Source organism: Dunckerocampus dactyliophorus, chromosome 1, assembly GCF_027744805.1.
Source record: "Dunckerocampus dactyliophorus isolate RoL2022-P2 chromosome 1, RoL_Ddac_1.1, whole genome shotgun sequence".
Lineage (NCBI taxonomy): Eukaryota > Metazoa > Chordata > Actinopteri > Syngnathiformes > Syngnathidae > Dunckerocampus > Dunckerocampus dactyliophorus.
The window spans coordinates 20,287,462-20,313,330 of NC_072819.1; the positions used below are offsets into that span (position 1 = coordinate 20,287,462).

At 40.5% G+C, this 25,869-nt stretch overlaps 1 protein-coding gene across 1 annotated transcript in view; it reads left to right on the forward strand.

Moving 5' to 3' along the window:
- Positions 1-25,356, forward strand: part of sema3h (sema domain, immunoglobulin domain (Ig), short basic domain, secreted, (semaphorin) 3H) — an 85,705-nt gene extending 60,349 nt beyond the window's left edge. Inside the window, exons 9-18 of the mRNA XM_054774850.1 lie at positions 9,695-9,764; positions 14,864-15,008; positions 18,080-18,169; positions 18,246-18,375; positions 18,440-18,528; positions 18,758-18,799; positions 19,102-19,259; positions 19,698-19,759; positions 20,908-21,050; positions 23,017-25,356. Of these exons, the coding sequence (XP_054630825.1) occupies positions 9,695-9,764; positions 14,864-15,008; positions 18,080-18,169; positions 18,246-18,375; positions 18,440-18,528; positions 18,758-18,799; positions 19,102-19,259; positions 19,698-19,759; positions 20,908-21,050; positions 23,017-23,463 (1,376 nt within the window). The 3' untranslated portion in view covers positions 23,464-25,356. The remainder of the gene's footprint in view (positions 1-9,694; positions 9,765-14,863; positions 15,009-18,079; positions 18,170-18,245; positions 18,376-18,439; positions 18,529-18,757; positions 18,800-19,101; positions 19,260-19,697; positions 19,760-20,907; positions 21,051-23,016) is intronic.
- The last annotated feature ends 513 nt before the right edge of the window (positions 25,357-25,869 follow it).

A 25,869-nucleotide genomic window follows, 5' to 3' on the forward strand; every position in this document is an offset into this window, starting at 1 on the left:
CGCCGTGGCCCACGCTCCTGCCCTTCCGGTTAGGTGGGACGTGACGAAGGCGACCCGGGCTCGCTCGGAGCGGAAGGCTGCCGCTTGAAGCTCGAAGTGTAATTCACATTGAGTGAGGAAAGATCTTACGTCGCCAGAATCTCCGGAGAACCTTTCAGGCTTGGACAGCAGCGGGCCGCATGCAGGTGAGTTGGCGTCGGACGTGGGTGGGAGGTCGGTGGGTGTTTCTGAGTTAGCTGGCGGCGCCGTGGCTGAGGCGTCGTGTTGCAGGACAGTCAAGACAGCGGAAAGTTGAGCCTCCAGAGCATGCATACGGGCGTCTTGTCTGTCTGACATGTCTTTTACACATGCACCCAAAGCGTTTAACTGTTCTTCCTGCTTGCCCAGGCGTTGCGCCTGGTGGCGTAGTGCCAGTTTTACGGGCTCAGACTCTGCGGGGTCCATAATCCTCTTGGCTGGTTCTTTCTGTGACGAGTGGAGATGGGGTTGGGGCCCCAGAAGCAGAGGCAGGGAGCTTTAGACGTAGTTTAACACTTTAATGCAAGTGTGCAGGCAAAATCCAACAGAGTAACAGAAGGCGATGGTGCAGAAAAGGCAAAACTAAGAGTCACCATGAAATAGTCCAAGAACACAATAGAAGGAGCTGGCTGGGTAGCTGGGTAACAGCTGGGCTAGCCTGGCTAAAAACCAGAAACAGGGAATAGGCTGGCAGCGTGGTAGGAGTCCACGTGTGAGCAGGCGGCGGTTGTCAAAACCAAAGAACCAGCAGCGTCCAGCTGTAAGCAGTCAGCTTAAATGGATGGCGAGTAATCAGTAACAGGTGTGCCCAGCGTCCCCGCCTCCAGCCCGCTCAAGGTGTGACTGCAAGGGAAAAAAACACAGGCCAGGAGAAGGCAGGAACTAGAGCAACATAGAGCACGAAGACCGGTCACTGACGAATGTGACAGTATTTTAAAAAAAGGAGTATTTATTTGCGTTAATTTACATTTTATGTCATCTTGTGAGTTCTAATTTTGTCAATAGTGTACTCAACACAAACCATACATTAGCAATTTTAATTTCAGTACATAGTATGGCAGCAAGGTGGTCATCTCAAAGTTTCGAGCTTTATTAGCATTGGCTATGTTCAGGAATGATCGCCCCTTTGACTCATAAGACAGGATTGCTATGAGTCCTCCCGCATTCATACTGCATGCACTCACTTTCTTGTGGTTCATGTGGTGTTGATGCAGCATGTGAAATTGGGAGTCATTCCTCAGTGAACCATAAACAGACCTTTGGGTGTATTTACTTGTTTAATGTCTTGCTGCCTTTTCCTATATACTCTTCTTCTGGATGAAGCCAGCAAAGACAAAGTTGTTGTGGAGATATTTTATGTAGCCTTTGGAGTTGTTTTCAACACGGTGTGGCGATATGAGCTCTGTCAAGTCTGACAAACACGAGTGTAATGGTGAAACCAAGTCAAGAAAAACAGAGCTGTAATGTTGTGATGTACAGTACTTACCAATGCAAAGTCCTCAATTCAACTCCAGAACAGTGAAAAACACCCTAAAACCTGAATACACAAAGATTCTTATTTCATGTACTGTATACTGTTCTATAGGAACATTTGATTGTTGAATGAATGACCAGCACAGGGGTAAAAAGAAATCGAAATCCATGAGTTTCCCGTGTGGCTCATCCGATGTATGACGCCAAAACCTGTCAGATTATTCAGTCAAGTGTTTAATGCTTTATTACCTCAGCGACTAAACACCATCCACATGAAGGAGACATGAAAAGATGCTTTGTTACAAAGAAGATTGATTGCCCTTGAGGCCTCCATTCAGCTTCTCCTATCCATCATCTTAGCAGAGTTTTTCAGAGGGCAAAGACGAGCATAGAGGGATGGAAGAAAGAGGAGGATGAGGAAGATGGCAGATTGCCAGAAGAGGAGGTGAAGAAGGGAAACAATGAAGCAGGACAAGAGGGAGAGGGCGGAGGTTAAAGCAAGGGGTGTTGACCACACCAGAGGAGGAAGGAGGAGGGGAGATGAGTCAAAGCTTTAGTGGGGGATTGGAGAGGGGGTATGACGATGAAGTTTAGGGTGGGGAGTTGAGGCTGTTATCTCCGCTACACAGTGATAGAGGAGAAGGAGGGGAGAGCTGATTATGTAGCGGGTCAGCAGTGCAATCTAACTTAAGACGAGAAGAGGAGGGATGGATGATGAGGACAAGGTTAGAGGAGGGAGGGGGTGATAAATCAAGAAAACTTTGTAGATCTTCCAAAGTAGATGGTGAGGAAGAAACCACAGTGAAGGACCAGGATGAAAGAAGAGGTTTGAAAAGCCAGACAATGCACCACCCACATTTTCCCCTAAAATAACACAGTGCGAGAGGTGATGGTGAGGCGACAAGGGGTTTGGACTTCATTGGGACACAAGCTGGAGCTAATGTTGAGGAACAAGAGAACAACAAGGAGATGTTATGGTGGAAGTTAGGGTGATAGTACTTGGGCATAACAATCGGTTAAATCATCCCGAATCATTATTTATGATTGATGAAGTGCACTCCTGGCTGCAACCAGAAGAGATGCTATCATATTTGTTTATTTATATATTATAATACATTTACATATGATCACATATTGTCGTTACGCTATGGCATTTTATCTCTAATTTGCTTTTCTCTTTCTTAAAATCAAGGAATTTAATTTGATTGAATTTTCCACAATGGAAAAAAATTATAAAAAATTAATTGGACAGAAATCATTATAAGAAGTAATATCAGTTATTTGGACAGCAACTGTATTTTATATTTAAAAAACAAAACATTGGACCATTACAAAGGTTTTACCTAAAATTTGGCCCTATTTAAAAAATTGGAACTGTTATGATCCAAGGGTTGATGAATATTTTATGATTAGAATAAAAGTGACATACTTTGAGACATAATACATAAGAAACACTTTTAGACCAGCTGACTTCCTCAGCTCGCAGTCTGTATTTTATTTTTTGCATTTTTTGGCTTTTTTGTGTGTACTCTACTGTGACGATAAGAGGAAAGAGGTAATAATTATGACAGACCTTTTAACGTAAAAAATAATAAGGTTCTATGGGTAGCTTTTATAGTTTGGATATTTTATTCTTACTAGGTACTCGCATAATGTTTTTTTACATGGCAATCTGTACTCAATAGATTTATAGATTTAGTTAAATAGATTTATTTTTAAAAAATTCAAAATCCATTAATCCATTTTTATGGTCATAATGTATAGAAATAAAAAACGACAATAATCATACAGCCTCATGAAACTTGTATCAGTTGGTATTGGTATCCTTGGGAAGTGGTCTGAAAGCTAGTGAAGGTCATGATTAGGAGGATGTCATTGATGGCCACAGGGCACACAAACGTGTCAGACAAAAAAGATTAAGCAATGGAAGAAATAAGGCCAATAGCCAGGAGGGTTCAAGGAGCAGACGAGATAGAAGTGAGACTATTAATGGAACAATAAGACAATGGGAGCAAGCATTAACAGCGTGTTCACAAAGGTGACAAAGGGAAGAAGGTATGTTGGCATTCAGGGTTAGAAAGAGGATGAGGGGTCTTTGCCTTGGGGGCTATGGCGAGACAATTATGAGGAGAAGGAGGAGGAAGATAGGGGTCGATACTGCAGGTCTGCGGGCTAGACAACACTATCTTCCCCTCAGGGGGGGAAACTGGCTTTTTTTTTGTTTAGGGAAGAAGACACACACAATCCTCTAGAGAAAATAGGCCAGACAGACAGATGGACGGGGGTGATAGAAGGATGGAGACAGACAGAGAGGAGCGATGGAGGACACAGTGAAAGTGAGAAACAAAGAAAAACGAGATCAGCCCAGAGGGGTCCTCAGAAGCCCAGGTGGGTTCGAGCAGGAAGGGATTGTGGGCTGAGTACCTGATCAGAAGATAATGAGGCAGGAAGAAAAAGACTGAGAGAAAACTCTACTGAGGGTGTCACGCTCCGTGCTTCAGCCAGTGTGACAGCTCGTTCATTTTCCCATATAGGCCTTAGTTCCAGTTTCCATGCCCTTATTTTGTTGTACTTCCTGTTTTGTTCCATCTAGTTTTCTGCTGCCTTGACTGACACTTTCGCACACCTGCGTCGAATTTGTGTTGGGATTATTTAGTTCAGCCGTTGACGTCTGCCTTGTCGGAGCATGATATATTTTTGGACGTTGTGCATGTCTTGCATGTTCTGTTGGCTGCTGCATGTATTAATTAAAAGATTCTAATCTGCACTGGGGGGGTCCCGTCTCTGCATCCTGGGATCGTCGCCACAACAACACCATGCCACGTCGTGACAGAGGGTGTACAAATATACGCTGTGGAACATTAGGTATGCTTGCCCAATCTAATAAGAGCAAATGAAAAAGCTTTGTCATAAAAATATGCATATCATTGTGGTAGTATATTGAAGTAGTGTATAGGATCATAAAGCAGACATGTCTAATATTTTTGACCGCTCATGTCACTAAATTATATATCCCAAACATTCTCTGTTTTCTTTTTTCTCATGCATTGCCGTACACAAATGGATGGGACGATGGCAAATTAAAGTTTCATCAACCTCAGTAAACTTTTATAATAAGTAACCTTATATTGGAACCTGATTGCAGTTGGAGGTGTCTAGTGGGATACACTGATTTCCATGCAATTTCAGTTATCACTGTAAAAGGCAGGATTTGGGGAGTTTTTTTTAACATTTCATTTGATTGTGGAAGTGTGCCTAATAAAGTGTAGAAATTGCGTCATACTGTATATGTATCACAAGCTACAAAACAATGACACATTCACTGGTCCACTTTTCCGATTTATAAGACTGAAGCAAAAGGACTTAAAATTCAGACTTTGCGATGAATGTCTCTGTGTGTGTTTAGCTTTCTCTCCTTTAAGGGTTATGGACATTACATTTAACTTGGCTTTCATAAATCACCGGAACGAGAGCAGAGGCAGAACTCAGGCAGAGCCGCACTAAATCAGTCTTGATTTTAAACTTATCACACGGTGATAAGTGTTTTTTTTTTTCCAGACTGAGCTGTAAATAACTGAGATGTCTTCTTCAAAGTCTGAGAGAGAGAGAAATGTGGTTCTCCCTGCGTCTTCCCAGTTGAATGCACAGGGAGGAGCGGAGACTGAAAGATACATTGAAGCAGCTGAGATGTTCCTTTCACTTTCAGGGCTGTACAAGTTTACACAATACAAGCAGATGTGTGTTTACTTTTTTTTTTGTTTGTTTTTTTACAGTACTGCCGGCTTCACCACTGGACTATAAGCATCTCATTGTCGTACATGTAGTTTCATTCCTCAGCAAGTTGTGCACCTTTAAATTCATGCAGTGTGACACAGGAAGTACTTAAGTGCTTTACAATTTCAAAGGGTTTTATAACAAAACATTCTGACAAAGTAAACCTAGGATTAGCCCTTATCAAAGCTAAGATAGTGTGTTCTGTTGATTTTAGGTTTTGTAATCTGCATATGAGTTGATTTTAGGTTTTGTAATCTGCATATGAAAAGATGCATGAGACACATCTGCAAACGTTCAAATTAAATAACAAAAGACGCCATCTCTCCTTGGCTCCAAATGACACTAATTTCACCAAAAAAAAAAAAAAACAATACCACCACTGGCTACCATATGTTACCAGTAGTAGTTTCAGGGAACAGATTGTACACAAAAATTATATATTCTTCGCAATTACGAGGTACAGCACGTCGACAAAGGTGCTATATAAATCCAATCAAGGATTTATTTATTTTTTTCTTTACGTCTGTGGCCAAAGTCAAAAGTCAATGTGTACGCAATGGCTATTGTCAGTTTTGATTTCGGTTATGGCAACAATCGTTAATTTCGACATCGGTCAGCCTTTCCGAGGGGAATATACGACTGTAGAAATATACATAAATGGATTGTACTGTACATCTGATGTTTCAGATGTTTCAGCTGATAGTCATCCTAAAAACATTCGACAGTGGAACCTGGAAGGTCAAATACAACAAACAATTTATTTGGATTTGAAAAGCATTTTGCCCCTTAGAAATAAAGGAAATAGAAACTGTGTCATCACATTGTTGCCATCATAAAACTTAACTGCACGGGCACATCAAACAGGTGTAAAAATAAGATAACCACTGTTAAACGTAATAATAATAATAAAAAAAAACACTGTCTTAATCGCACTCGTCTTAAAAGTGCTGTCTGCCGTGGTTAGGAACTGCAATGGGGTGCTAGCGTTCAAGCGTACTATATCCCGCCCTCTTCCTGCTCAGCCATGACTAATTGTCGATAGCTTCTCTAAGACTGTGTATGTGCCTGTGCATGAGCATGCATGATGAAGTTACTGTAGCAACACTACAACACATGTCATCATGAACTGAGCCATTTTTCATAGAAATGACCCCTTCGGGTCTCAAATGTTATGTTGACTAAAGCGGTATATGTATGCCACGTATGTTTGTGAGCTGACATCAACTTAAGTGGGCACGTTTTAGTAATAAGAAGAACATTGCGGGCCAGGACTTGATGAGTTGGTCGACATAGACGTGTTGTTGACATGAGCGGGACTGACTTAAGTGGGTTTCACTGTAATGCACAGTTGACAAGATTTTCTGAGTCAAAATATTATGATTAGAATTGTCTTGCCATGTTTGTAGAGTATTGATGCAGAAGTCACAATAGTCACACCCCCATTTTGCTGGTCATATAGGCCAGATAGAAAGTATTGTAGTACGTAATTTGTGAAACAGCAGTCATTTATATTTACATTTAGTGCATACACCCTACAATTTTGCTCCAGAGCTTTACTATTAAATTGAACTTTTCAGCCATGGTAAAGAAGTATGTAATGCATGTGTTAGTGTGGACACCATTATTATGGCAACTTGCATCATCACTGTGTTTGTTAAAATAGTCATATATGGATACAGCATGTGTGGCTCCACTGTTTGAAAACATTGGAATGCCTTTGATCTGGTCTTTGGTTTATTTGATCCCAACCTAGATGAGGTAAAGCGAGTCTGTCTTTCATCCGTACTCTAATGGACTCCATCGTACTGGTATGTGTGTCCGTATGTAAACTCCACTTTAAGATAGAAATCTTTCCATGTCCTTGTTTGACTCTTGGAAAAATGGAGAGAGGGAGAAAGTCAAATGATAAGAGACGCGAGCATGAAAGAATTATGACCATGAGCGACCAAAGTGGAGAGAAGGCATGAGAGGAAGATGGAGGACAGAAACATTTGCCTTGACGTTGTTTGTGTTTAACAGAAAATCTAATGAGAACGTAATGATGGAGTGTGTGTGTGTGTGTGTGTGTGTGTGTATTCAGATAAGATTAGTTTTAATGCAGGGGCATAGTACCATGGAGGCTACCTGAAACAGAAGGAACGACAGGAATGCAGGGAATAGTGATGCACTGTCTCCCACGGGGGGGTGGGGGTGCGGGGCACTTTTGAAATACCTCCAAAAACCTCCAACAGGGTTTTATGGTTTTATATACATGCTGTGACCATGTAGTAACAGCTGGATGATGGGCAAAACTAAAATTAACTTATTAAGTGTGTATTAACTAATTGGTAAGCAACATGAAAGGACAACATACAGTAACTACTACAGTACAAACAGTAACTATTACATGGTGACCTGTTCAGTGCAAAGTAAGCTTCAAAATAAAACATGGCAGTATTAACGTGGACTCTACCACAGCATTGCTAACATTAGCATGTTAGCAATGCTCGCATGATAACAATAGCATAGCAGCATTTTTATCCATTTTCAAAGCCAGACACGTGTATAAACACTTACCACTATTATGCTAGGTAATGTTAGCATTGCTATCATGCTAAGATTAGCAATATAAATATGTAGATAAAATAAATGTAGGAATAATAATTATGGTGTGAATCACAATATGGGGGGAACTATGGCGCTTGGTCTGCACTCTCTTGAGTGCTTGTATTTTCATAAGAATATTAAAAAAAAGCCAAGAAACCAATAAAATTGTCTCTTTTCTACTAATACTAAAGTGCATTGTTTTTGTATGAAATCCTACAAAATTCTGGTGAGAACAGCTTGCAGGTGTTGACAGGCAGACAGATGGAATGAATGTAAATGTAGTGAGAACAACATGTCGATCGACTTGAATCCGCTGTGCTTGAAATGAAAAGCGAAGACCGAGGTGTGGTGCCAGCGCGCGCGCGTGTACGTGTGTGTGTGCGTGCGTGCGTGTGCGTGTGTGTGTGTGTGTGCGTGTGTGTGTGTGTGTATGGCAGCAGGTGTTGGTTCTCCTGTGGTGGCCCTGGCGCTTGGCTCACCCACTGTGGTTGGATATTAATGGCCACAGATTCATTCCAAGTATCATTAGTCACACAGTCAGACTGATAGATAGCACACATAATGAATAGCAAATGCCACCATCACCACCCGCACACACACTTTCACATACAGACTCACAAACATGCTTCCCAATATACGTTTTCAACAAACAAAACATTTTTCCCCATAGGAAATAATGGAAGGAGTCAAGCTGTCCCATCATAAAACCTTTATTGACTGTCTAAGCCAGCGGGGTCCAAAGTGTTGCCCGAAGCTCATTTTTTTAATTGGACCTTGGCATATTCTGAAAATAAATTCATAATAATTCATAATTTAATTATTAATGAGATACATTATTAAATGTTACACAATTTTACTTGGTCACCTATAACACAAAGTTAAGCTGTTTGCTCAGATATGTTCACATCTGTTGACCTACAACAGATTTTCAATTAGTGTTCGAAATGTATCACAGTGGCCCCTCGCTTCTTTCAACTTTTCTCTATGCAGCCTTCGGTGGAAAAAGTTTGGACACCCCTGGTCAAGGCAATGTTTGGCCCCTCGCTTCTTTCAATTTTTCTCTATGCAGCCTTCGGTGGAAAAAGTTTGGACACCCCCGGTCAAGGCAATGTTTTAAGTAACTACATGATATTTGTAACTGTCATACAAGTGTAAAAACAAGTTAACCACTGGGGGAACCACTATCAAAATCTAAAATTAAACTTCTTTTCTTTTCTTTTCTTTTTTTTTTTTTTACGAATAAGGCAAATGTGAGTGGCTTGGTAGATGGGCATCACATATTGTTTTTATCTCGATCTGTAAGTGCAAGAAAAAGTTAACCACCGTAAAAACAACAAAACACCGACTTCTCATGTTCTTCTCTCAACATCCCTTGTTGAAGTGGCTCTGTCTTTCCGAAGAAGTGTCAGAAAAACTAAAGAAAAAGCAAACCACAGGCGTAGAGTTAATCCTTTAATGCTCGCACCACTGAGCTCTCGTGAAGTACACTGACATTTTGCATGATGCATGATGCATGATGCATGAAGCATGAAGCATGATAGCGTTTGTACAAGTCTATGGGAAGGATTTAACAACCAAAGTGTGGTCAAATTCTGAATTTTATGACCTTGGGTGCGTTTGATCCATGACGTAGACAATAAGACTGTAGCTGAATCCAATTATTGCAATACTTCTAAGTTAAAATGCATGACTGGACATTTCCATCAATGAATTCGTATTTCAAGAGTTGCATTTATATTGAAATTCTTTACCTTAAAAACATGCAGTAAACCAGCTGCCAGTTGAGATTCGAGTATTTTTACATGCTCTGCTAACATTGCTCTTCTTCATTCTTTCACTGCAGAGGACGTCTTCATTCTGCATGGCAAAGACAAGAAGAACCCTCTCATCTACGGCCTGTTCACCACGTCCAGGTTAGCAGGCGATGCTGTTTTGTAATGGTGTTGAGCAGCCATGTTGGAAAATGCCAGCATGGTGGTGGGTGGAAGGCAGCAGGGAAATCACACTGGGAGGCTAGATCTAATATTACACATGGTAGAAAGAAAAAAAAAACACTCAGTCATGGTATTGATCTGCTGCTGCTATTATATTTAGCCTGAGATCAGGACCCTAAAAAAGAATAAATGTTGAAGAAAACAATATGACAGTAGAAGAAATGAGAGGAGATTTGTAGGGGGAAATAGGACACAGCATTGGAGTCAAGTATCATTTGTGGCACTTGAGTGTCTGTGACACATGGATGACCATGCAACATATTGTGGGATCACGCCGGCCGCAGGACCTTCTGCCACTGTGACTCGTGAATGGAACACATTCACGCTAAGAGATGAGGCTCACATGAGTTTTCATCATCTTATCATGACTCTTCCTGCTGTGAAACACTAGCTTTTTGTGATCACACCATTTTGCTTTTGCAAAAGTTATTCTGGGCATTTGAATCAGCTACCGTAAATTCTGGACTATTGAGCGCACCTGAATGTAAACCGCACCCACCAAATTTAAAGAGAAAAAAAAGTGTATAATTTGTACCGCACTTGTGTATAAGCCGCAGGTGTCCCTGTTGTAACATGGGATATTTACACAGGTAGACACACTGTAAACCTTGCAATCCTACCTAAACTCCCAGTGTCACTTGTTAGCTCCGATGAGTGAGACTTGAGATGCTTTTTTCCATCAGCTGAGTTCAACTGCTGCCGCAGTCCAAGCAGAAGCTGTAGTAATTCTACACTTGATCAAACTTTGTGAAGATTTGTCAGATCAAAACATGATCACTGCATAAACTTCAAAACGTGGTATTAGCATCCACTTGATTACTCCAATTCACTTCCTGAATTGCACTCTAAGCATCATGGGAACTGTTCTTTTAGCCATGAATTTGCTTTGTCATTGTTTAAGCCGCAGCGTTCAAAGTGGTATGGTATGGTTTAATTTATTTCGAACATGCATACAGGTTACGTTGGAATACTTTGTTACAATTCACAATTAGCAATTAGGAGTAGGAAGAAGCAGACCTTAATTAATCTTAATTAATCCTACCCCGTCTTCGTTTCACATCAATTGCTAAGACATTAGTTCACTTCCTGTGTTCAACATGTACGCTTTACCAAATGTGAAATAACGTAACATAATTATCATGATGTATTGCAATGTGTTCCGGTAGAGTTAAGGTTTGTGGATCAATTTATTGTCACACTTAAATGTTTCAGATCATCAAATAATTGAATAATTGAAATATTAGTCAATGACAACACACCTGAACACAAAACTCAGTTTTTAAATGAAACTTTTTATTAAGGAACAAAAACAAGTCTACACCTACATGGCCCTGTGTGAAAAAGTGATTGCCCCCCTGTTAAAACATAACGTAACTGAGATTTATTGAGCTCTATCAGTCTGGAAAAGGCTATAAAGCCATTTCTAAAGCTTTGGGACTCCAGAGAACTACAGTGAGAGCCATTGTCCACAAATGGCGAAAACATGGAACAGTGGTGAACCTTCCCGGGAGTGGCTGGCCAACCAAAATTACCCCAAGGGCACAGGGACAACTCATGCACAACTGCAGGCCTCACTTGCCTCAGTTAAGGTTAGTGTTCACGACTCCACCATAAGAAAGACGCTGGGCAAAAACAGCCTGCATGGCAGAGTTCCAAGACGAAAACCACTGCTACCAACACCTTTGGGAAAGACCTGTGGTCTTACAAGACAAAAGTTGAACTTTTTGGAGGGTGTGTGTCCCATTACATCTGACGTAGAAGTATTTATTTTTATTTTTTACTAAACCTTTATTTAACCAGGTGAAACTTATTGAGATATCGAATCTCATTTTCAAAAGTGACCTGGCCAAGAGGCAGCAAAAAGTAACAATGCTGCATTTCAGAAAAAGAACATCATACCAACAGTCAAATATGGTGGTGGTAGTGTGATGGTCTGGGGCTGTTTTGCTCCTTCAAGACCTGGAAGACTTACTGTGATAAATGGAACCATAAATTCTGCTGTCTACCAAAAAATCCTGAAGGAGAATGTCTGGTCATCTGTCCGTGACCTCAAGCTGACACCAACTTGGGTTCTACAGCAGGACAATGATCCAAAATACACCAGCAAGTTCACCTCTGACTGGCTGAAGAAAAACAAAATTAAGACTTTGGAGTGGCCTAGTCAAAGTCCTGACCTGAATCCTTGAATCCTATTGAGATGCTGTGGCATGACCTTAAAAAGGAGCTTTAGGCTGTAAAACCCTCCAGTGTGGCTGAATTACAACAATTCTGCAAAGATGAGTGGGACAAAATTCCTCCAGAGCGCTGTCAGAGACTCTTTGCAAGTTATCGCAAACGCTTGATTGCAGTTGCTGCTGCTAAGGGTGACTCAACCAGTTATTAGGTTTAGGGGGCAATCACTTTTTCACACAGAGCCATGTAGGTTTAGACTTGTTTTTTCTCCCTTTATAATAAAAACTTTCATTTAAAAATTGCATTTTGTATTCAGTTGTGTTGTCATTGACTAATATTTCAATTTGTTTGATGATCTGAAACATTTAAGTGTGGCAAACATGCGAAAAGATAAGAAATCTGGAAGGGGGCAAACACTTTTTCACACCACTGTACAATTTAACGTTCCCTCGGTGTGACGTTGTGTGCCGTTGTTTCGGCCGTACAGTGGAATGCAGGTTTCGACCTTCTTTAAGTGTAGAAAATTGACAATTTGTTGCTCCGTTGATGCAACATTCATTCATTCATCATTCATTTCTCTGTTCACGACTGCTCTGGCATTTGACCTGCGTATAATTCAGAGACCCGTCAGGATCACATCGTTCGTTTGTGCATTCTGAGCAATCTCATCAATTGTATTCTTCATTTGCTCAATAATTTTTTCCTTTGCTTATTTCTCTTCAAGAGAGCAGCATGCAAGGCAGCGTTACCATCCTGTAGTACCTTGATTTTATTGCGCAGTGCTCTATTTTCCTCCCTAAGGTTTTTAGCTGTATCATGGATCTCAGAGAACCTCCTCTTGAAGCTTGAAGTCATTCTGTAATTGTACATTTCCAATCTGTGTTTACAGGCCTCTTTGATCTTGCCCTGCTTGCGGCTGTCAGCACTTGTAACTCGTTTATTTTAAGGAATCTGTATCTCTTGCCGGCCCGAGTTCAGTTTGAGTGTGTCAGCAAGCTGTTCTGATCTTGTGCTCCCGAAGTGTATTCAGGGAAGTGCCAAAGTAGTTCAAAACTCCAGTAGCGACAGCAGAAAAAAAGAAGTGGCGTATAGTCTGGAATTTACAGTAACTTACAGTACTTTACAGTAATTTACAGTATCTTATGCTGTTAAATGAGAGGGTGTCTCCAAACTTTTGTCTAGTCATGTAAGTGATGTTTTAATGTTGTCACGGCAGTTTAAGCACTAAAAATGTGTAGTTTTCTTTTGGAAACGGTCATTTTCACAGGTCATGTTATTGGAAGAGTCCAACAACTAGATGAAGAATTGAGAAAAAAAAGCTCTCATTACAGTTAGCTGTTGCTAATGTAACATTTGGCACCTGGCTGAGCACTTGTTGCACTTGATACCGCTCCAAATGTTGGGGGTTTGAGGGTGTGTTGTCCAGTCAGCCTCCCCCAGTCTATTTTTTGGCGATTCACATCTCACATCTCAACTTTTGCACTGGACATGATGTGTTGGAGGATCTAGCAACTAACGTTATACTGTAACTGACAACACATTAACAATGTAGAGCAGCCCTAAAGTAGACTCAAGTCCAAAGACAGCATGCCTTTTGTTATTTTTTAGAAGAGGCTGAAGTGATGACACAAACAAGCTGAACTTCACTCAGACATGAGAAGCAGACATGAGAAAGTCACACGTGGCTGAAATGGTGCAGCAGCAAGATGATCTCTCGTAATTTCTGTCATTGACTTAAAAGTACTTCATTGTAACCGTGGGCCATTCTGATCTGTGCTTCTTTCTCCCTCAGTTTTCTCTCACTCATTCTTAGAATTAACAGTAGCAATCACAAGTGTGAGGACAGGTGACGCAGGGGGGGAAGGAGTGGGTCTGTTTCAGGGGTTTTGGAGTGGAAGCTCAGCAGGATTTGACAGAAACCGGAGTGGAACTGTATCGCTTCAGGAAGGTTATTGCGTCAGTTGAATTGAAAAGTCTTTATTTATGCCCATACACACACAGTACATGAGTCAAGTGAAGGGTTGGCGATCACATTTGTATTTATTTATATAAATAATTTTTACATTTTTATATCTCTTAAATAATGCAACCAGCTAATTGTGCAACGTTTATGTTGTATATTTTCCCCAATGAATTGTACAAGTTGTAATTTATATATAAAGTCATGAAAAATGATTAGACCACACATGTTTCTTAATTTTCTTGTCCATTTTAATGCCTGGTACAACTAAAGGTACATTTATTTGGACAAATATGATGACAACAAAAATAGCTCATAAGAGGTACATCTTATGGAGTTAGAATGCTGTAGCTCTTAAAGTAAACCCTTATGAGCTATTTTTGTCGTCATCATCATATTTGTCCAAACAAATGTAGCTTTAGTTTACCGGTTATTAAAATGAACAAGAAACTGAAGAAACAAGGGTTTCCATTACTTTTTTCTATGACTGTATATGTAGACTGTATATATTTTTCATATAAATATGCAATTATTATTATATATAATTAGTATTTATTGTACATTTTGTATTTATTGTACAATTTTGTTATTTTGTCCAATAATTTTTTTGCATTACAAAAACCTGGTGTTTTAACAGAGGTGTGTTCACTTCCTACAAGCATCAAAGGTGAAACGCTCGTTGTTTCTGGCTCCTGTGCCCATTAAAACGAATACACTGTCCATCCTCCCAATATAATTGCAGCTTAATAGCCACATTGTAGACTGATGTGTTGTAAGTAGAACCCTGCTTTCAAGGTTTAGATTCAGTGGATGCCTTTAATAATGTGTAAAAATACTGCAGCATCTGATCCTACTTTAAATGTCATCTTTCTTTCTTTGTTCACAGCGATATACTCAATGGCTCGGCCGTGTGTGTTTACCGAATGGAGGATGTGGTTCGGGCTTTTAAGGGCAACTTTTTGCACAAGGAGGGGCCTCAGTACAAGTGGGCAGAGTTTACTGGCAAGGTGCCGTACCCACGTCCTGGAACTGTGAGTTCATAGTCCAAAACCTCAATCCTCATGTAGCCATCATATAATTAGAATGCCACTCAGTAAAGTTCAGACCTCTGCCAAGGCCCAACAACCCTAATTCAGATCAGTGTCAAAGTGTTGATACCCTCTTCCTTTTTTCTCTTTTTTTGTATATCGCTGTTCTGTGTAAAGTTTCCAGAGGTAGAACCAAAGCCGTAACAGAGGCGGGACACCACCTGTGTTGTCATGATGCACAGTTAAGACAATATCCTGCTTTGATGGGTTCTGTATAGAAACACAGGCAAACAAATTGACTGTTACGCCTCAAATTTGGCTAATTTGTGGGATCACTGTGTGAAAGTGTATTATTTAGTGTCTTATATTCACTAATAACCTTTTCCTTTGCATAGCTCGCAACAACTTGCTATATAAGCGTCATATACTTTTCATTTCACTTTTCATTTGTTTATTTTAGGGGCGGACTCTAACCGAAACAGATGCAAACCGAATCAATTTTTCCTATAAGAAATAATGTAAATCAAATTAATCTGTTCCAGAAAGCCAAAAATGTTAACACAAAAGATGTTTTTTAAATTTTACAATTATAGTTTTACATGCAGAAAACAATTTGAAATGCATGTAAATACACATAAATGATGAATGAACGGGATAAATTAATGTTTAAGTTTACTTTTACCTTAATTGAAGATGTGATTCTTGATGTGACTGTTCCCAAAGACACAATGTGCCATTGAGACAACACACGGACACCACCTTCCTCTTTTGCCATGAGTTATTTCTTGAATTCAATAGTGTTTCTCTCCTCACTAACCCAAAATGGAGCCAAAGACGTGCCAGCATTTTGATAAAGAAGATGAGAAACAAAAATACCAGTCTTCAATGAAGGTAAAAGTAACTTTACATATTCGTTTATGTCTTTCATTGTCATTTATATGCATTTACAATTCTTTTATGCATAACTAGAATTGTAAAACTATAAAAACATTTTTTGTGTTAACATTTTTGAGAGTCAACCACTGATGACATCATAGACGGGCGATGTAGCTGACTTCCTCTTCTGGTTGCCATCTTGTTTGCAAGCTATGTTAACAATGACATTTGTGCTAAAAAAATGTATAAACATATATTAAAACCACAGTTGGACTCAGGCAGTGTAGTAATAACAAGACAAGACATGCAGCAAAACCAAATGTATTGTTTGGATCTAATTTGTTCACGAGTGTTGTTCCTGATCTGGGCTCTCTTGCCCCCTATTGTAAACCTGTGGTTTAAGTCGTGTTAAGTCGCTGCAGTTAGAGATGTAATGCCCTGTATGCTGATATTAACTAGTCTTCAATCAACCGTCTGCAACTGGTACAAAAATACTGTAGTCCAGTTTTGCGGTTTCTGCACTGGCTTCCTGTCCGTTTTAGAGTTGATGTTAAACTTTTAATGTTTGTTTTTAAAGGAAAATGTATTTTGGAATTTTGCCCATTATCCACAATCCTTATGTGACACGTGACCACACATGTCTTTCCCTTTTCTGTGTGTTCTAAAGAGAGAAAAACAGCTAACATGTGGGAGCTAGCAATGCATGTAAGGGGACACGCATATTTTGAATATAAAGCACTAAAAAACCCCTAAAAAAAACACTAACAATGTTCTATTCACATAACTAACGTTTATATAAACCAAACTATAACAACATTGTTATTGTAGCAGCTAACACATAGAATTATTTTTCTGACTTAGTGACGCAGCGCCTCACAGTACTACCGAGAGGTAACGGCCCACTGCAAAACAATACAATAGGACACCAATTTGTACTGACTTGGAAACAAGAACAAGCATGTTAACAACTACGAATACATTAGCCCACATTCCATGTTTTGTTTATACACAGCTATATGGACTGTGTATATTGCTGTGATATCAAGCACTATGTGCAGCATGTATCAAAATCAATATCATGGGGACATACTCGATGGACAGTTGTCCGGCTTGTCCAGCTGGCCTGGAGTGTCTTTTCCAGTTTATTTTGTGTAGGTGTTCTTCGTTCATTGTGAGGCAGTCTCTCAGCGGTGGTGGCCCTGACAAAGTTTGCCATGATTAGTAGTTGCAAACAGACACAAGCTTTCTATGCTATTATTGACTGAAGTAGCGTTAGTTCCTGTCCATGGGCTCGGTGAAATCAATGCGCCCAGAAAAGAAGTTCCTGTTAAAATGATAAAAATACGCAAAACACTAAGTATTATTAAGTTATCATGAATGTACCTGTTATTGCATGGTCACAGCATGTATATAAAACAAAATGTTGTTGGAAGTGTTTTAGAGGGCTTTATACTGTTGTTGAAATAGGTGTGTCCCATTATGTGCATTGTTAGTTCCCTCATGCTAACTGTTTTTCTGTCTTTAGAACACACAGAAAAGGGAAAGTTCATGTTACACAGAAGAATTGTGGATGATGGGCAAAATTCCCCCAAAAGTGCAGTTTTCCTTTAAGGCAATTCATGGTACTGCGCCTTATTTATGTGAGCTTTTACACAATCATCGCCCAAGCAGAACTTTATGGTCTGCCAACCAACAACTGCGTGAGGTTCCACGGCCCAAATACAAACTGTGGCGTGATTGGTCCTTTTCTGTATATGGTCCTAGGCATTGGAATGTCTTACCTGTTGAATTGTGGACTATAACAGACTTACAGTACATTTGTTCAAGACTAAATTTAAGACTAATTTATTCCAAACTCCTTTTGCCACATAAGAGCACCATGACACTTTTGTTGTACATTTTAATTATTGTTTTATCATTTTATTATTTTATTGTTTTACTGTGTGCTCTGTTGATCTTGCACTGTTGTTCATCACTTTGGTTCAGCTATAGCTGATGTAAGGGGCTATATAATTCAAGATTGATGGATTGAAAATTTGTTTAATAGTATTTAATAGTATTTAATAGTATTATACAGTATAGAGACACACATGGACAAAACATTACCTTCTTGGCAGAGGTGACGAGTAGAATGTAACCGTTTAAAGAGTAGAAGTGATAAATGGGAATCTATGACCTACCTTTGTTTGCTCCCTCAGTGTCCCAGCAGCACATATGGAAGCTACAGCTCCACCAGGGAGTACCCTGATGATGTCATCTTCTTCAGCAGAACTCACCCGCTGCTGGAGGTTCCGCTCATGTTTTATTTCAGTACACTAACTCTGTTTCACATCAACCCACCATTTTAAACTAAATCTTTTGTAGGAAAATGTGCTGCCCCTGGGAGAGCGCCCCCTCCTTGTCAGAGTGGGCGTTCACTACAAGTTCAGCAAACTGCTGGTGGACAGAGTGGAAGCCGTGGACAGCACATACGACGTCCTGTTCATCGGCACAGGTACACTGAACCTCATCCCTTAATGTCTGCACTTGATGTTTTTAACATGGTCTTTCCATTGCAGACTCTGGCTTGGTCCTGAAAGCCATTCATCTGCCCAGAGAACATGATCAGAGTCAGGAGGTGACGCTGGAGCAGCTGGAAGTCTTTCAGGTACTACACAGAATGCCAATATGTTGCTTTTTTTATGTTCTTGCAGCTAAGCACTTTCCCATTATGTGCTGCCATGTCTGCTCAATTTAACAACATAACAGCCTCTTTTCACCCAGCAGTCCAGTTTAGTCCAATTTGAAAAAGAAATGGAGAAACATTCGGAGACTGATAGGAAGCAATCCTTTCAAAATATCTCTCTCATCTGTTTTATTTCCTCTGCTCCTCACAGCACAAATCCCCTGTGACGGCCATGACACTCTCAAAGAAAAAGGTAACAGATGAGATAAACTTGAAACTTGATGACAGAATCTTGACACACACACACACACACACACACACACACACACATACATACACACAGATACATGCACAATGTCACCGGCATCTCTTCACCTCCAAGGACAGTTGCTATGGTTACCCAACCCGAGTCACAGCAGTCATAAAGAGATGACACACACACAAACACACACACACGCACGCACACAAACATTACTAAAGTAATGTGTGTTTGCTGCAAGTCAAAAGATGGTTCTAAAGCCTCACAGTGACGCTACCTTGTCGTCGCCATTGCAGCAGTGGCTGTTTGTGGGCTCCAGGGAGGGGGTGTCCCAGCTGGCCCTGTACCAATGTGAGCTCTACGGTCAAGCCTGTGCCGAGTGCTGCCTGGCCAGAGACCCCTACTGTACTTGGGACGGATACGCCTGCAGCCCCTACATGCCCACCGTGCGCAGGTACGAGCGAAACCTACAATCTTGTCTGTATTTAAAAAGCAAACAATATTCTATTCAAAGTCTGATGAGCAAAGGAGAAACACATGCTTAAAATCCAGACTTGGTCTTATGAAGCATGGTTTAGATTAGATCGCTCTGCTTTCCCATCACCACAGACCTCCTCCCCTCTCTGCACCCCCATCTTAACTATCCTTGCACTTTGCCAACTCCCAATCTAATAATGTAAGAGGGCTGTAAAAAATGTGCTGAGCAAATTGATGCTCCTGATGCGACCTCCTCTGTCTCCCCCTTGGACTCATCTAGCGCCACCATGAGGTCACACAGTACACGCCAATCAACTCAGGCCTCCAGGAAAAGAATGGAATGGAGAATGCACAAATACATCAGTAATTCCCAACCTTTGGAATGTCCTTACTATTGTTATTGTTCCTCTTCCAGGAGGAATGCTCGTCATCTTGGCGAGGATGAGGATCCGTTAACTCAGTGTGTCAGGCAAGGAGGTGAGACTCCAAGTCATGTTGAGTAAACATGCAACACATTAGAGTAGAACCCCTTTAAGTCCACGCCAGTTGGACTGGCTCACTCATGTCGACATAAGCAAAATTAAAATAAATAAACAAACAATATATTTCTTTATTTAATCAAGACAGTGCACATTAATGAAGAATCATACTTTTGTACATGTAAATGCAGTCCGCATTTAAGGTCATGCCACAGCGTAAGGACCTTGACTAGGCCACTCCAAAGTCTTTTTGGTTTTTTTCCGACATTCAGAGGTGGATTTGCTGGTGTGTTTTAAATTATTGTCCTGCTGAAGAACCCAAGTTGGTTTCAGCTTGAGGTTACGAACAGATGCAGATGGCCGGACATTCTCCTTCAGGATTTTTTGGTAGACAGTAGAATTCATGGTTCCAATTGGGGGTTGGATTTGTTTTTCTCCCTTAATAATAAGTTCAGTCAGGTTGTCATTGACTAATATTTAAATTTGTTTGATCTTAAACATTTAAGTGTGAAAGAGATGCAAAAAAATAAGAAATCAGGAAGGGGGCAAACACCACTGTAGGCATCTTATCGCTGAGTTAGGTTACACGTAATTGAAATAATAAAGATGAAAGTTGCATTACCCGTGTGTGGCTGCAGACGTCTGTTCTCCATGAAGGCACAAAAGCATATCAGGATGGATTAGCTGACTGATGTCATACGACAGCTACAAAGCTGGCCAACATAAACTCATTGTCAATATAAGCGGGACCGATTTAAGCGACCTCCACTCTATGTTGTTAACTGTAAAAACTCAGATTGGTAAAAGACAGAAATGCAAACCACCGCCCCCTACAGGACTAACGTGGAGCAACAGCTTACAACATTCACAACTACAGTAGTACTGACTTTGCTGTTAACCAATGAACACATTTAAAGCTTAAACTTTTAGCAAGAGGGAAGCCTCATTTACGGTGGGTTTTGAAAAGTATTAGTAAGTAAGTAAGTGGCATTAAAATATAAAAATATAACTATCCAAATACCCTATTACAGGCCAAATTCATCTCTTGTCATCTTGCCAGAATTGGATGCAGACACAGTGCTGTAGATCTTATAAAACACCAACCTTATTTCACCTTTGAACACCTTTTGCCTTGCTTTCCGTCAGCCGGGCTGCAGGTGGAGGCGGAGCATAGGGTGATGATGGTTGCCGAGGGCAACAGCACCTACCTGGAGTGTCTCCCCCGATCCAGACACGCTGCTGTCACGTGGTACAAGCAGGCTGGAGAGAACAGTCCTGAGCTAAACCAGGTACACATGTTCGTCAACTTGAAGAAATACAGTGGAATGTCCAAAGTCCAATGTCAACATTTTCTAGAAAATATGCCTCAAAAGTCGCACTAAAAAGTCGCACTAAAAGTCACACTAAACAAAACAACGTAAACCATATTCGTGCGTGTATTCGCGAAGAAGAAGGCAAAGTGTGATGATAGCCATGGAACATGAAGTGGAACTTGCGCAGAAAAGTAGTCCACACAGTTGCTTAGTTAGTTTAGTTTAGAGCAGCGATTCTCAACTTGTGGCCAGACTTGCCAAAAAAAAATTTCAATGATTTCAGCCAAGCTTGAGCAGTAGGGGAAGGACATCGAGTGTGAACTTAATGTGCCGTCCGTCCGACACACCGCTAGATTGCCGTTATATCTGATGGAGGAGAAAGGACAATAAAGACACGTCTCACCTCTCCAGCACACATTGTGTTGCGTGGGGAATCCCGCCCAGGTATAGTTTACAATAAAAGTTACAGTTTTATGTCCAGTTTGATCGATTGATGCCCATTTAGATCTACTGACCCAGGCACAAGGTACAGTGGTGCCTTGGTTAACGTCATGAAGCCGTTCCAGAAGGTCTGACTCAAACCAAAACGGACTCTAAGCAAAGCAAATTTTGCTATAGAAAATAATGTAAATCCAACTAATCCGTTCCAGGCACCCATAAATGTTAACACAAAACAATTTTATAGACAATAATTATAGTTGTACATGCAGAAAATGATGCAACAATAATTAGAAATGATAAATGAATGGACACCTGAAAATTTAACATCACTTTTACCTAATTTCCCACAAAACCAACAATTAACAAAATAAACACATTATTCTGCTACAACCACAAGTTGCTAAAATGTAAACAATATCTCAAACTAAATATCAATGTTCTAGAACCAATAAACATGTACCTTGCCATTTATTATAGAAAATGAAACAAAAAGTGACGGAAGTGACGTGTGCTATGTTTGACTGTGGATGATGCAAACATGCTGTGAACATGCTACAGTAAGTTTAAATAGTTATGTGTAGTTGTTGGAAGTAGAAATGAGTGTTATGACTGTAAAATGAGACAGGCAGAAACGCTGAGTGTCACATGCATGCATGTGTGTGTGCACGCAGCCGATGACTGAGCCTCGCTGCCACATTTACATACCTCTGAAATGCCGACGGTCGTCTCTTTAAGCCGTACAATTCTGAGATCTTACATCCTTGTCTCCGTATGGTCCATTGCCTTTCTCTTTTGTGCGGCCCATGTGTTAGTTATGTCGTGTATGTCTCTACAGCTATGATACAAACGTCCTAAAATGGCGCCCGAAGCCCACAATGCATTGCAGAATCACGTGGAAGTATCGCGACGTATCCGGCGGCAAAAAACTAACTGGACAGTATTTTGGACACTACACACACAAGGAAAAATGTTTGCAAACATTTTGGTTGTTAACCGAAAAACGTGCTAACCTGGGCGGTTGTTAACCGAGGTACCACTGTGTAAGATGTAAACACACACATAAGACACGCCGTGTCGTGCATCCATGTCTGCTGCACATTGTCAAGTTAATGTTGAGGTCATCAACTGAGTTTTACCCAACAGCACTTGACTTATTTTTACACTTTTATGACTTCCAAGATTGTGTAAAAAAACCTGATGCACAAACTTCGCTGGCCTTCTGCAATCCTCTTCTCTTCTTGCTTCCTTGTTTGTTGGGCCTGTGTCATATGATGGCTGCGGTTTGACCCTGGAATGGATTATATGAATTTCTATTGTAGTTATGAGAAAGAATTGTGTTTAATGTATTTTAGTCTACTTTGGAGGATCCACTATATTGGATGTACTGATTAATATGCTGTCACCATGAATGAGGGGAACACCACTTTTCTCCTCCACAAGTGACCTTCGACACTGGAAAGCTCTTCCTCCTACGTTGAGTAATACTAGCCTCTCTGTCCAGGTGCTCACAGGTGAGCAGGTGGTGGTGATCGAGCGAGGCGTCCTCATCCGTCGAGCCGAGCTGTCTCACGGCGGTGTCTACCACTGCCAGGTGGAGGAGCACGGCTACCACTGGACCGCCGTCACCGTCCACCTGGCGGTCTGGAGCCCCTACCCCAGCCGACTCATAACTTCCTGGTCAGGCTCTCCCCATCCGGGTGCAGCCGGAGGCCAGCCTTGGCACAGAGACACCATGGCGCTGGTCCACCCGAGGAACCTGGGCCAGCACTGCCGCGCTCTCGGGTACCGCCCGCCTCGCAACCACCGACGCCACAGCGACATGGCGGTGCAGGCCGACAAGGAGAAGGAGAGGCACAAGAATGGTGGGGGTAGGGGAGGAGGGGGAGGAAGGGTAGCTGGTAGGAAGAGCAGGAGTAAGCCTCAGCAGAGGGCGCCAAGGAGCGCTTGAATGTGTCATTGCACACACATACATGTCCACGCACACACAAACCCACACACAAACACACACACATTGTAAATAGAAGCCATCCGCATGCACTTATTGTCTTTTTATTACACTTCAGTGTCAAGAACATTTGTACAGCAGGGTGGTGACAAAACGTTATGGTGGGCAAGCTGAATGAAGGACAAAAAGATATTCCACATGTACAAATTCCACCAAGTGTTTGCTGCCTTCAAGGATCAATTATTGTGATTTTGCATGTTCTCAACTCATTTCCACACTTTCATCAGAGACAATCAGACTGGACAGCAGAAGTGTTTAGCTTGGTCACATATAGAGCGTATGATGCAACGCTAAAATGTAAGCACCATCACGGTGAACATTGCTGCTTATATTGTTTCTTGTCTTGCAGTCATAAGCCCATGTAAATATTTAAAGGTCTCCTATTATGAAAAAGTGACTTTTTAATGATGCTCGAACAGTATGTGTCCCTAGAGCCTGCTTATGAGCATCATAAGGGAGAAAAATATCTCAAAACCTCTCCCTCACTTGTTTGCTCCACTTTCGAAAGAAGAGGCGCTCAAACAGGCATATGCAGGCTTCTCTTCACATCTTAAAATAAAGCCTGGAGCTTTGCCAGCTATCCGTCAGTCAGCTACAGATGTGGGATTTGTATGTTTGATCATTTTGTTTTTCTTCAGTGAATAGGCTGACCTAGCATGGTGTTGCTGTTAAAATGTGAGTGTAATGTTAGCACTGTAACTCACATAGCGATGCCAGTGTTGCTAATGTATGTGTCCTCCTGTCCCACTCCTTAATGTTACGTTGCTGTATGTGATATGTGGCATCTATTATGCACAATGAATAGTGGATAAAGTGCACAGTAGCACTTGTTGGAGACACACTCTGATGACAAACACAGTTCATTAGTGTTAAAGCTACGGACACACACAATGCCGAGTTCCCAGGAGGGCTTACTAAAATCACCTTTAAGCTAAATTCCAGCATCACGGATAGATTTTTGCCAGTCAACTTCTATTACGCTGTTGTGAGGCTTTGTTGAAAATAGTATAATATGGGACCTTTAAAGTGGTGACATGCTTGACTGTGATTGACTGTGTTGTGGATGCTTGATTTTTTTTTTTATCCTAAATTGAGGAGCCAGAAGATCAAATCCAACAATGGCTTACAGGGGAAAAACAAGAGCTATGGTTCTTTAAAAGGGATTTAAATGTGAGAACACAAGCAGAAAGCACTTCTGTCTTACTGTTTGTACTGAGGAGTATTATTTCAAGGCACTTAAATAAGGTGCATTGAAAAATACCTTTTTCAAGAGGGCTTTCCAAGATGTGGACTTTGTACAGAACATGCATGTTTCTCTTACTCCTTCACACATTAAAAAAAAAAAACCTTCCGGCAGAGGAGGAAACAAAATCGCTAGTCATCCATCCAGTGTACATTTTGTAAAAATAAAGCAGTCTTGTTGTGATGGAACCCAGAGAGGTATGACATCATTTACAGTGGCACTTTTCTCCAATTTTAAAAAGTGTTAAACCAACAAACGTCTCTTTTTTTTGCCAAGGTAATTATTTCTCTGTTTTGGAAAGGCTTCCAGTTCTTAATGAGGTCACCAACTGGAAACTTATTCAGCACACAAGCACTGTGTTTTCTCGTAGGGAAGCAAAGAGACATTTTTAAAAATATCTTCTGTTTTCTGGGATGATTTCTCACATGTTAAAAGAATTTAAATGTACGGTCAGTAGCTGAATGCTTTCATTTTATGTTTGGGACTGGACTTGACTGGACTGGACTGGACTGGACCAGCAGCATTCTGGGGCAGGGGGAGGAACGCTTCTATTGTGAATAAAACATTTAAAAACAGACAAATAATTTCACGTCTTCACATTTTTATTTTTATTTGCCCCCAAGAGAACCTGCACTCAAAAGGTTTAATATATTTTTTTGTTGGAATATTGCATTATTTTAAAATAGAAAATGCTTTTTTGAATTCACACTTGCCAAAAGCGATTAAGAATTTTATTTTTCACGGACATTAAATAAAGAAATCTGCCATTGAATACATAAGTAAATTGATTAAGAACGACATAAATAGGTTGAATACAAAAAATATTTCACAAATAATAAAAAAAACCCATTGATGTCACATATAATTACAATTTGAATGACTTATTTGACTTTATGAAATTGTCTTCCTTTTCACCGTGGTACAATATAAATGTGTTTTTCATGATAAAATCAAATAAAAATCAGACCCAAATGCGCTTTACATTAAAAAAAAACCCTTATTTTAACTTGAATTTATATTTTAATTTCACATACAATTCACATTCAATTAACAATTTTTTTTTATTTTTAATTAAAATGTATTTAAAAATAAAATAAAGTGTCAAT